Source organism: Lissotriton vulgaris, chromosome 8 (genome assembly GCF_964263255.1).
Source record: "Lissotriton vulgaris chromosome 8, aLisVul1.2, whole genome shotgun sequence".
Classification (NCBI taxonomy): Eukaryota; Metazoa; Chordata; class Amphibia; order Caudata; family Salamandridae; genus Lissotriton; species Lissotriton vulgaris.
In genome coordinates, this window is record NC_141696.1 from 485,514,163 (window position 1) to 485,526,694 (window position 12,532).

At 43.2% G+C, this 12,532-nt stretch overlaps 1 protein-coding gene across 1 annotated transcript; it reads right to left on the reverse strand.

Annotated features, from left to right (window-relative positions):
• Nucleotides 1–9,702: 9,702 nt before the first annotated feature.
• LOC147697219 (zinc finger MYM-type protein 1-like) lies at nucleotides 9,703–12,201 on the reverse strand. The gene is given in 2 exon segments (XM_086936118.1): nucleotides 9,703–10,505; nucleotides 10,587–12,201. Coding segments are annotated over 2 exon segments (2,418 nt in total).
• Nucleotides 12,202–12,532: the final 331 nt, after the last annotated feature.

Below are 12,532 nucleotides of genomic sequence, written 5' to 3' on the forward strand. Positions count from 1 at the left end.
CCCAAGTGTGCGTTGCATGTGCCATGTAGCCCTTTCCTATAGGGCCTGTATGTGTGGACATTCTCATAGGATAAGATAGAAGGTTGCCTCCCCATTACAACTACGGAGACACAGAGTTTTGTCGGCTCCCAACCTGGGCAAGGGTGACGCCCGAGAAGTATGTTCTATGTAGGACTTTTAGTTGGACAAGACGGAGCCTAAGAGGGATTGCCGGCTCCCGGGGGGACATCAACGCTGTTTTTCCAGTCGTCATCCCCAAGCTGTCCCAAGTCCGTTTGCCATTTATCTCTGAGGGATTGAAACAGGTCTAGTAGATTATTGCATAGCTTTCGGTATGTAAGCAACACTGCTTTTTTTGGCAGTGATTCAGAGAGGAGACGATCCTCAAGTGGAGATGATTCTGGTAGTTCTACAGCACCCGGGAGAGCTGCTGTGATATGGAGATGGCGAAAGACCTCTCCTTGAGCTAGGTTATACTCCTTCTTCAATTCCGTGAACTGCAGTATCCTACCCTTTTTCCACATGTGACCTATCATCGAGACACCAATAGTATATCATCTGTCGAACCCGGGCTGGTTGCAGAGGGCACCCAACTTTTGTGCTGACCAGAGCGGGGTAGCCCGGGTCAACACATCAAGCCAGCAAAGTCTCTGATTGGCCTGAGGCCAGACCTCTACGGTGAGGGCTGTGGGTCCCAGATAACGGCCTCTCCCAGCCTTCCAATAGAGGGCCCTTAGTTAGCCCTCTCAATCCATTTGATTACTATCCAGGAGAAAGGCGGGGTTCGTCGGGGGCGATATAACCATTGATTCACCACCACTAGCTGTGAGGCTCAGTAGTACAGACTCATATCTGGGAGTGCTATACCTCCATCGTACCATCCCTTGGTCAGTTTAGTGTTGGCGATACGGGGTGTCTTTCTGTCCTACAACAAAGTCCTAACCTCACTCTCAATGTTTTAATAATATTATTCAGGGACCTTGCATGGGCAGTTCTGGACTTCATATATTTGAAAAACAACAACCTAGGCAACTAATATTTAAAACGCAATAACAATAGAAATGAACAATTGGCTACAGCTGGCTACAAAACATGGTATTTTATTAAGTAATTAAAAGAATTGACAAATCAGTGACATAACACAATAATCAGTTCTGGACTTCATACAGGAAACAAGGGAAAGCCAACATCTTGTAGAGCGCGGCTTGGCCCAACAGGGAAAGGGGCAGTGTTCGCCAATGTTTGACATCGCTGCGTAGTTTGTCCAAAGGCATGGCTAAGGTTTTAGTATAAAACAGTGTGGGATCAGGGGTGACATAGATCACTAGGTACCGAAAACCCTTTGTGGCCTTTTCTATATCGCAGTCAGGCGGGAGTGCAGGGATCGGTCCGTAGAGGGTGAAAATCACAAATTTAGACCAGTTAATGGAGTGTCCCGAATATGTACCAAAGTTGGTGAAGATATTCAGAAGTATATCCACTGATCTGGCTGGTGGCGCCAAATAGAGGAGATTATCATCAGCATAGAGGCATATCCTGTCTTCCCTCCCCTCCACCCATTTCAACCCCCGTAGCACTGGATCTCCTCTGACCCACAAAGCCAATGGTTCCAAGATGAATGAAAAAAATCAATGGGGACATGGGGCACCCCTATCTCGTACCCTGTCTTAGTGAGAATGTTCTGGAGAGGCGGTTGTTGACCCTAACCTGACTTTCGAGGTCTGTGTAGAGTAGTTTAACCCATCCCATAAATTTCAGGCCAAACCCTAGGTGTCGCAGCACCTCAAAAAGGTATGGCCAATCAATAGAGTCAAACGCCATCTTTGCATCCAAAGACAATACAACAGAGTCTTCTGCAATGACCAGTTCACGGCCCAGGACATTAAGAAGGTGACGTTTATTCAATGCCTTGTTGTGGTTTGGCATAAAGCCAGACTGGTCAGCATGGACCAATGACGTGAGGACCGGGGTAATGCGGGCAGCCAAGAGTTTCACAAGTATTTTTGCCTCAGCGTTAATCAGAGAAATCGGTCTTTAAGAGTAGCAACTGTCGGCAGGTTTCCCTGGCTTACGGATAACCACGATAGAGGCCAATCGTTGATCCACTGGCAGGGTCCCTCTTTCGTAGCTTTCATTATACATGTCCCACAAGTGGGGCACAACGAGCAAGGTGGTAGATTTGAGAAATTCAATGGGGACCCCGTTAGGCCTCATTGCCTTCCCTGATTGTATGCTGTTAATTGCAGAGCCGATTTCCTCGTCAGTGAGATCGACCTCCAATGCGTCTCTCTCCTGTGAGGACAGGACAGGTAGACGCATATCTGCCAGTAAATGGCGAGAGTCATCTGCCTTGGTTGTGCCGTAGGGCGGGTATATCTGCTCCAGGTGATCTGCAAAGGCATCTGCGATTGCCTGGGGGTCGTTATCGTCTGTGTGGTATCAATTTAACGTCTAGGGACCCAACGTTCCAACTCTTTCCTTTTTTCCAACCACGCAAGCAGCCTACCCGCTCGATCCCCAAGTTTGTAAATCTTGTGATATGTGGCCAGTAGTCTTGCACCAGCCCGCTCCCAGGCTAGGGTTTTGTATTCAAGTTGGTTTATTGTTAGACTATGTTCCTTGAGCTCACCAGGGAATCGGGAGTGTGCTGTCTCAAGCTGCAGCAGCTCTCCTTCAAGCTGCTCTAATTGTAGGTTTTGTTTCTTATTATACCCTACCTTGTGAGCCAGTGCCTGACCCTTCACCACTGTTTAAAGGCCTCCCATATTGTCTGTGCCGAGTCCACCAAACCTACATTCTCCCTGAAATAGTTCTCAGACTGTGATATTAGGCTCTCTTTTATATCTGGGATCTGGAGCAACCATGGATTAATAACTATGAAGTTGCGCTGTCTCCAGTTGTAATGTGGGAATTCCACCCATACTGGGGAATTATCTGATGTAGGCAGCGTAGTTTCCGAAAGTTACCGATATAAATCGACTGAGTCAGGAAAAAATCAATCCTGGAGAGGCTGCCATGGGCACCTGAATGGTATGTGAGTGGAACAGGGTGAGCAGGCGATAGCAGTCGTGGTGCTAGATATCTTCTGTTTGCCATTCAGCAGGGGGTGATTCTGCAACTTTGAAATACATACCTCCCCAAACTCTCCCTCTTTATCCCATGACACAACAGGCTCTCCATTTCCATCAATACTCTGGACTAGGCATCATGCATATGAGTTGTTCAAAGAGGGTAATATTGTTTTTAAATACTGATGCCTGACTAAATACAGTTGCTTTTACATTTCCCTGACTCAGCCCCCCCCTACCTTCGATCATACACTACATGCCGGCGGAACCGTGTTGGGTGACTTGGTGTTACACCGTTGAAATATAATGAGAAAGCGGCATGCACTGAGTGTGGTTTCTGTATTAAACCATTAAATATTTTTTGGAAACCAGTGTGTATCGACGAATGTTAGGCTGGGCAAGACACTCTCCCAGCACACACTCTCGGGTTTTACAATGAACTAACCCATTCAAAGATGGCCGCACCACGGGACGTGGGGGGCGGAGCCATCTTCCCCTCTGGCTACTTCCGGATCCTGCGCGCTACCATCAGCGAGGATCGTCGGAAGCGCCGGAGGGACTCGGCAGTAGTAAGTCTGTGTGATGATGCCGGTACGAATGCTGTAGGTAACCCCTCTAGAATGACGACCTGTGGGAGCACCGAGGTGCAGGTCCATAACAGCAGAACGGGTTACCAGGGGTCTTGTGATTATACAGAGTGAGGGCTGCCTTACACTTCGGCGGGCAGAGAGGGTGTATGGAAAGAGCCTCGTTGTTCTGTTTACAAACCCGGTGGTGTCTTTATAACTCTGCAGGACTGAAAATGTATCATTTAAATTCTGGACTGTTATTTTTGGACACAGGTGGCTCGCATCATTGAGGAGCCATCGGCGGACGCGTGATCTAGTGACACGGGGTCCAACAGTTGGTGACCGGTACATATTGATTGGTTCACCATACGGTAAAATCTTTGCGCTGTTGCGTGTGGTGTTTGGCACTTTTGTGACCTTCTTCTAGCACTCGCTTCGGTTGAAGGGGTGCAGCACAATCACTAAAATGCTCGTTTTTATGTTCACACAGGTCCTACTATACATTTTATATGTGAAGATTGAGAATAGGAAAACCCTCATATGCCCTGATGAAATTGCTTAAATAAGAGCAATGAAACATGTCGGCTTGAGGAAGAATCTGCATGGTATTTAATTAACCATTTTTAATTGGGAGGTTTTTGCAGCACCAGAATAAAAGGATAAGTAGCCAGCAAAATTCTGCCCGGTTTTTATCTGTTTGTGTGGGGGTCTATGTCTACACGTTTGTGTTCAGTAGTGTTTATTTGTATACACTGGTTTGTCTTTGTTGCTATTCTCACTTGTGCACTTTGTATTGTGTTTATGTGCACTTCTGTTTTCTTTACTTAGAGTGAGTGACCAATGATGAGAAGTGGGTATACCGGTGATTGTTAGCCGGGAACCTCCTCGGGTGTTGCTACCGTGAGGCACTCACTCTATTCTTCACATATTTTTCACATTCTTTTCAGTCTTTGAATGTGTTGGCCTGTGTTGTTGTTTTTGTAGTGTCAAGTCATTTATACATCCTGACCATAGGAGTAGTGTTATTTCACACACCCTAGGTATATGCATTAAAATTAGGATACTATACCCTTTGGACTGGTCTGTTACACGGATGACTTAGATTTGGTGGGGCACTTTTTGTTTAATCCTGGTATGTGAAGTGTGTCAGGTCCAACATGTACGTGCTAGTACGGTTCTGTGGGCATGCCGGTGTCTGTCTACCAGGTAATTTGGGGTCATATTAAAATCTCCCCCCAGAATTAGCAGACCCACGGGGAGGTGTAGCAAGAGTCTCCCTAGGTCGGCCAATGCCCCCTCAGCGCTGGTGGAATGTAAGCTGAAACAACATTGTTGGGTCTCCCTTCCCAGCTAGCCTCCAAGATTGCAAACCTTCCATGGAGATCTGCCCATGTACGCCTCAGTGTGAGTGTGAGGCTTCTTTTCACCAATATACCTGTACCCCTGGACCTGAAAGTGTACCCTGCATGGACAAGAAGTTTATTTCCCCACTGGGACAGGGCTTTGCAATTGTTGCCCACTGAGTTTTCTGTACCAGAACCAGATCAGGGGCATGACATTTAAGGTACTGTAGCACCATGCCCCTTTTTAAATTGTCCCCCACCCCATTGACATTCCACGTCAGAGCGGAGAATGATGTCTCTACAGAGTTACTCGCCATTTCATTGGTAGGGGTAAGTACACGTGGTCCCCAGGGCGAACCCTGCGAATAAATGGTTTATTTTTGAAAGTTGTTGTTTTCTTATATTTATGAATGACAATAAATGATCTTGATATTAGTGTAGTCGGTTTGTGTGAATATATATTTTTGCCTTATTATATGTTTACTCAAAGGTGATGCTGTTTGTGGTTTTATTGTTAAGTATAGGAAGGCAATATCTTTTGTTAACAATATATATTTTCAGATATTTTTGTCTTTCTATATTGTTTACATCAATATATCAATGATCCGCTTTTGTGCAGTCAGTGTGTAATCCGGGAAGATAGCCACTTTGAGAAATTGGGTCACTGGTTGAGGGGGGTGTGAGCCACAATCCTTGTCAGAGTGAACCACAAAAATCACTAAATTAGTCATGCTATTTTGACGAGGAATGAACAAGATTTTTAGTCCCTGGTGGGACATGGCACAAATTCGCCTAAACAAACAGATGACTTTTTTGTCTCAAGTCATAAGTGGGAAAGTCATATCAAATCTTTATACAAATCATCTGTTATAAGTGAACATATGACAACTACCGCGGATAGTTCATTTTCAGAAATAACTGAAGATGAAATTGTCAAATTAATAAAGAGTTCTTGCTCATCCAAGGCAGCAGGACCCAATGGTATCCCCATCGGCTTGATAAAATGTAACATAATATTTTGGAGTGCGATGTTAAAACAGTTTTCCTACAGGTAATTAAATGCAGATGGAGCGATTATTTACCCGATTTACAAGCGAGGCCCAAAAGAGGATCCGTCCAGCTATAGATTAATAGCGTTGCTGGATTTTGAAGGGAAACTGTTTGCGAAGCACCTCCGGAATAAATTAAAGGCATGGGCAGAGGAAAAATCATTAATACCAATAACCCAAACTGGTTTTCACTTAGGGTGTTCGACCCTTGATAACATTGTTTCACTGGCCATGATGGGAAAAAAGGCAAGCTTGCGGAAAATAACATTATACACTTGCTTTGCGGACTATTCCACAGCATTCGATTAGGTCAACAGGCAAAGGTTGTGGAATAAATTAGCAGCATGGGAGGTTGATCTGAACCTTTTAAATATTATTATTGCTCTGCACTCGGACACATGGATCAGGGTAAAGCTGGCTCATGATAACAAACTATCTCCAAAAATGGATACCACCAATGGTCTCAGACAAGGCTGTGTCCTTGCGCCTTTATTACTCTCCTTGTACGTTGCAGATATCGACTCGGTGTTAAGTTCAAATATGGGCATTGCACCTAAATTAGAGTACAAAAAAATACCATGCCTAGAATATGCCGATGACTTAGTAATTTTATCCTTGACTCCTAATGGATTATAGCAACAACTGAAACCAACTAGACACATGCAACAAAGTGAATGGTCTGATAGCTAATTCATCTAAAACAAAAATTGTTACGTTTGGATGGTCCACACCATTAAAAATGTGGACTTTAGGAGACACTCCAATTGAGATATTGGACCAATATAACTACCTTGGCGTTGCATTCCACAAAAAGTTATCATGGTCAACCCACACGGTCTGTAAAAATTTAAAATCAATGACTATCACAAAATCAATTGCGAGATTTATGAAACTGTGCAGTGGTAATGCAATTATCCAATCTCTAAAAGCTTTACAGATGAAAATGATTCAGTTTCTATTGTACGCATCTCCTGCCATGAATAAGAAAGTCACTTTTGGTTTTGAAAAATGTTTTATGAAATGCGTACGCACCATACTCCATTTACGACAGGTTACTCCACATTGTATGATATGGTTGAAATTCGGCCTAAAATCTCTGGAAATGCTGCATAAGATCAGTTGTGTTAACTATATTATTGATTGTGCTAAGGCTGATTCATGTACATTGAAACATCTAATAATGAAGGAACTCTGGAGTAAAAATGTGAGAGATCTGTAACTTTCTACTACTATGATGGAAATAGACCTTTATGATCTTCCTGATATTCAAGAGATGGGATGAATGACCAGGGATGTGCGGAAAAAACTAATAGGTAAAACATTAAAGCTATCACAGTGGAATTTAGATCGCCTACAAACCGGGAAATATAAACACACAGACTTAATAATTGATTCATATACCCAGCAGGCTCAAGAATACTTGGGATGAAATTTGACCAGCCACATTAAATGGAAATACATAAGGTTCAGACAATTCTATATTCCGCTAGGGGAGTTTGAAGGGACTTGGAATAAGGCTCTCAAAGATATTCTGGGATGTTGGCTTTGTGGAACCGGCAAGTAAACTCTTGAACATTTAATATGCATTTGCCCAGGACTTTTGCCTACACGGATGTTATATTTATGCCCCATATTTAATAATGCCAAAATAAGAACAACTACAGAGGCAATACGTTATTGTTTTAGGCTCACAGGGGAAAGTGCAATCAGGAGTGTACAGTTTTTAGAGCATGCTTATAAAATATTACTTGATTAGATGGTTTTTATTAGATCTGTATATAGATTCAAAGACCGGTATCACGACCTATGTACATATTTTCTTTAACAATACTACACATGGTAAATATGTGATTGTTTCATTATACTTTTATGCCTGCCTATTTTCTATTTATTGTAATCAAATGATTAATGCAATAAAGTATTTTACTATTACTACTACTACACTAAATTAATCTGTGCTTAACCCTCTGGTAACTTGGCACAAAAGCAGTCAGGCTAAACTTAGTGGCAAACAGAAAACAGGAAAAACCCCACACCAATTTAGCAAAATAGAGTAAAATGTAATTATTTGACACCAAAGTTACTACAAACCAATATGCAGTTTCAAAGATTTATGGTAAGTATAGCTCCTAAAATCACAAAGCACCACTCATGGTTATCTGGTCATGCATGACTGTGTGAAACTCACAAGTTTATGCTGACCACAATGAAGAACTGGCAGATACAGGGACCAGGTTGTTCCAGCTGAAAAAGTTACCTTCTAAAATCCAGCGCAAAGAGTTCCTTTCACAGCAGAGGAGGTTGTGGGGAGCAGGGAGAGCGTTGCAGATTGGTCATTGATGTAGCATGCAGAGCAGGCAAGGCATCATGGAATGGTTATTGCTGTAGTGCGAAGATCCTGTTGGGTGTCGCAGACAGCCATTGCTGGAGATTCGTGTTGGTGGTTACCACAGACTGTCGGTGCTGTGAAGTGCAAATCTTGCATTGCTGGTCATAGCTGGCAGTCACTTTAGTGTGAAGAGTTTTGTTCTCCGAAGTTTCATGTTGGGGGTCAGCGCAGGAGGCAAGATCTTGTCACAAACGGGCTTGTTCGCAGTCATGAGGAGGCCACAACTTCAGGGTTTCTCAGTTTCTTCAAGGAGGACCTCAACTGATACCACACCAAATGCCCGGCATAAGGGAGGCACCTCTTGGCACCAGGAACTCACTCTGGCAGAGGCCAGCAGGGCTCAGGCAGGCCCAGTTGCAGGTCTAGGCAGGTCCTATTTAGCAGGGCAACTGGGTTATAGCAGGGAGGCCTCTGCAGCTTGCTGTGTTCCTGTAGCTCAGAACAGGAGGTCAGGCAGCTGACCCTTGTAGTGACTTCAGCCTGGAATGAAGGTGTGCAGGTCAAGTCTTCCTTCTCAGACCGCAGGGAAGACCTCAGGCATATCCAGTTGCAAATAGAGACAGGGCAAATGCAGCAAGTCAGCTGGACAGTCCTTCTGAAGTATACAAATGTCCAGCAGTGTACTGAGGTGTGAGCCTGAGAGTCCTCTTTTTATACCTGGTACCCACTTTGAAGTGGAAGAAACATCTGGAGCTTTCCCTCGACAAAAGTGTCTGGAATTACCTGTCTCCCTGCCCTGGTCCAAGTCTGCCTGCAGGCACAATAGCCTAGTATAAAGTCCTTTGTGTGTGAGCTGAGGCAGAGTCTTTGATGTGCAAGGGTGACAAGTGGGTGCTCCGTCCCCAGTGGCGTCACTAGGGTTGGTGTCACCCGGTGCGGGTAACTCATGGTGTCACCCCCCCTCACGACTTACCGCATGGACCCCCTCTGTTCCGAGTCCGCTGCGCCAGTGGACACAGATGGCAATTAACGGGACCATACAGAATCCTTAGTAACGTTTGTAAATTTAGTTCCTATATTTACAAAGGCCATAGAAGAACATTTTAATTCAACAAGGTCTGAGGTAAAAGATTGTAAGAAGTTAAGAACTAAGAATTACATAGAAAATATGTTACTGTCTTTTTTATTTTTTATTTAACCAGTACTGATTTTAACATTAAACTTTAAATTTTACTGTTACAGGAGATAAGGTTGTAACCGTTCTGCATTGGGTTTGCACAATCAGCAACTGCCAGAATAGTACGCAACAGTACAAATTACAATGTCACATTAAATCTAGACTAATCAGAATTTTCCTTTCCTGGCCTTTAAAGCTGCAAACTTGTTAATTACTTCATCAAAATCAACTCCTTTTGCCAAATTACTTTCAATTGATAATATTGAAAGATCAGAAAGCCTTGACTGTCCCATGGTAGATCGCAAATAGTTCTTTATAAACTTCAGCTTTGAAAAACTCCTCTCACATGAAGCCCCAGACACACAGATCGTAAGAAATAGTTGTAGGCTCAATGAGAGATATGGGAGAGATTCTAGGAAGTCCCATTCAGCTATGAATTTCAAAACGTCCAATACTGACCAGTCTTTGGCTTCTCTGAGATCAATCTCTGCTGCCTTCAGGTGCCTTCGTAGCCTTGGTATTTCTAATAAAAGCTCTCCCTCGGATAACTCATCATAGAAAGTGGTCAGTTTTGGAATGGACACCAGTAGCTCTTCTTCAGTGGCAGATATCAAACTCTTGGCTTGAACAGCCTCAAACATGGCTGCTATTTCATTGATGGCTCTTGATCTGATCTGGAGTTCAGAATGGAAACGGTCAATACACTCAAGCATCACCCTCTTGTTTTCTTCTTGCAGAGTTAGTCCAGCATCTCTTGTCTTCTCACCTGTCATCCTCTTCTTGAACCTGACTCTGCTCTCTACTGAAATTCCGTATTGGTCTGATTTTAAAAGCGCCTGTTCAATTGCCTTCACTACTAGATGATTGCGCTGCTCGTCGTACAGAAAAAGTCTTAGTGTCTCTAGCTTTTTCACCACCTTGTCAAGAGTTAAGCCCTTAGTCTGAAGGTACAGCTGTGTAAGATTAACTTCTTCAAGTACATCACACCAAAAGTAGAGGTATCACAGAAACGTGAAATTGCAGACAGCAGGCAAAAGACCTCGGGCTGTACCTCTTGTGTCTAAATTTTCCTCTGGATCACAAAGAGCTTCAATTGCCGCCACACATTCACCAAATTTTTCTTTCACTGCCTTTACTGCGGCATGATGAGCACTCCAGCGTGTTGTTGATAGTCTTTTGACTGAGACTCCAGTGTGGTTCATTAAAACATCCCATCGGTGAGTGGAAGCAGCAAAGAAGGAAAACATTGTCTCAAGAGTTCCAAAAAAAGTTACACACGAAGCATTTTCAGCAAAAGAGTGTTGGCCGCACAAGTTAAGCGAATGGTCCACACATCCATTAAAAATAGCTTTCCTGTTCTTTCTTTTCAAAATGGCTTGTACACCCCCATGGATTCCAGCCATAGTGGCAGCATTATCGTAACCTTGAGCGCGGCACATCATAATGTCGAGTCCATCAGTTTCCAGATTTTTAAGAATATCAGAACTGAGGTCAACTGCTTTTTTCCCCTTTAAAGGGAAAAATCCCAGAAACATTTCTCTTACTTCAACTTTCCTATTTTGGATTTTCACATATCTGATCACTTCGGACATTTGGTCAGTGTGTGATGTGTCAGGTGTGCTATCGAACAATGTCCCAAAATACTTGGCAGATTTTATATCCATGACAAGCTTCTCCTTCACATGATTTGCTAGGACATGTATAAACTCATTCTGAGTTTGTGGTGCAAGATACGATACTGATGCTTTGAGTTTACATGTGCTTCGCTTTAATCTCATTAGCTGCTCTTTCAGCACTGAGTCATATTTAGAAAGCATCTCAACCATTTCAAGAAAGTTTCCTTTATTCAATGAAGATTCATCTTCATTGTGGCCCCGGAAAGCCAGATTCTGCTTGGCAAGAAACAATGTGATATCGAGCAACCTGTGCAAAATGTCTCGCCACTTTTTCTTCTCTATGTCCATCAAAGCAATACTTTTGGCGTCAATTGTTTTGTGCAGTCTAAGTCCTGCTGCCAATGTCTTCCATTTTTCAAGGCAATGTAAGTGCTCTTCGGATGTCCCATGATTATGCACTTTCGGGCTCAGTTTCCAACACGTCTGAAATCCAGTCACAAATTTGGATGTCGTGTCTGTAGCATGATTAGAGGCAAAGAGTCGGCAGCAAAAACAATATCATTTGTCACTGACCAGTGAGTAAACCATCCATGATCGCAACACTTTCTCGCCATTTGGCATCACCTTGTAAAACCACTCTTTTGATAGCTGGCGAACATCTCCTTTTGCTTTTGGATCTTGCCTTGTTGCAATTCTGAAAGGGCCATCTATGTTCTGGAAAGAAGCACTTCCTCTTTTGATGATTTCAACCCGCAAATGATCTGGAACTGGTATATTCCAAAAAGAAGCATCATCTAAAATATTCCAATTTTCGCCCTTAACCTCATACACTGTCTCATTTACAGTATCATGGTCAGAGTCATTTTCAGTACTGTCTTCGACTTCAAATTCATCCATTTGAATTTCCATTCCTTGTTTTCCTGCTTCATTTTCTTCTATTTCAACTCCCTTCTCTTCTGCAGAATGCATACTAGCATCAGAATCAGCGTTGTCTTTTGATGAACCTGCCTTACCCTGGCCATCACCGGGTCTCTTGACATATTGAAGCATGGATCCACGTTGCGTTGAGACGGATTCATTTTTTTTCTTTTTTGCTTTTCTTTGCTGGCATCCACTTGGCCTCTTTGATGTATGTATACCATGTGGCATGATTGATATAATATATCCAAAACAAAGTGTGTTTTTAAGCACGTGTAGTGGGCGTGGGCTGATGAAACTGCTGGTCCAGTCAAATGTAGGATGTCAGTGTCACCTCTAGTACGAATGGTTCATGCAAATGATTTGGGAAGTTTTCATCTTGGTCGTTTTTGAGTCGCCCTGTGCCATTGTTCACTTTTTTTTTTGTTTTTATACTTGTCGCCTATTTTATCGATGGTAATAA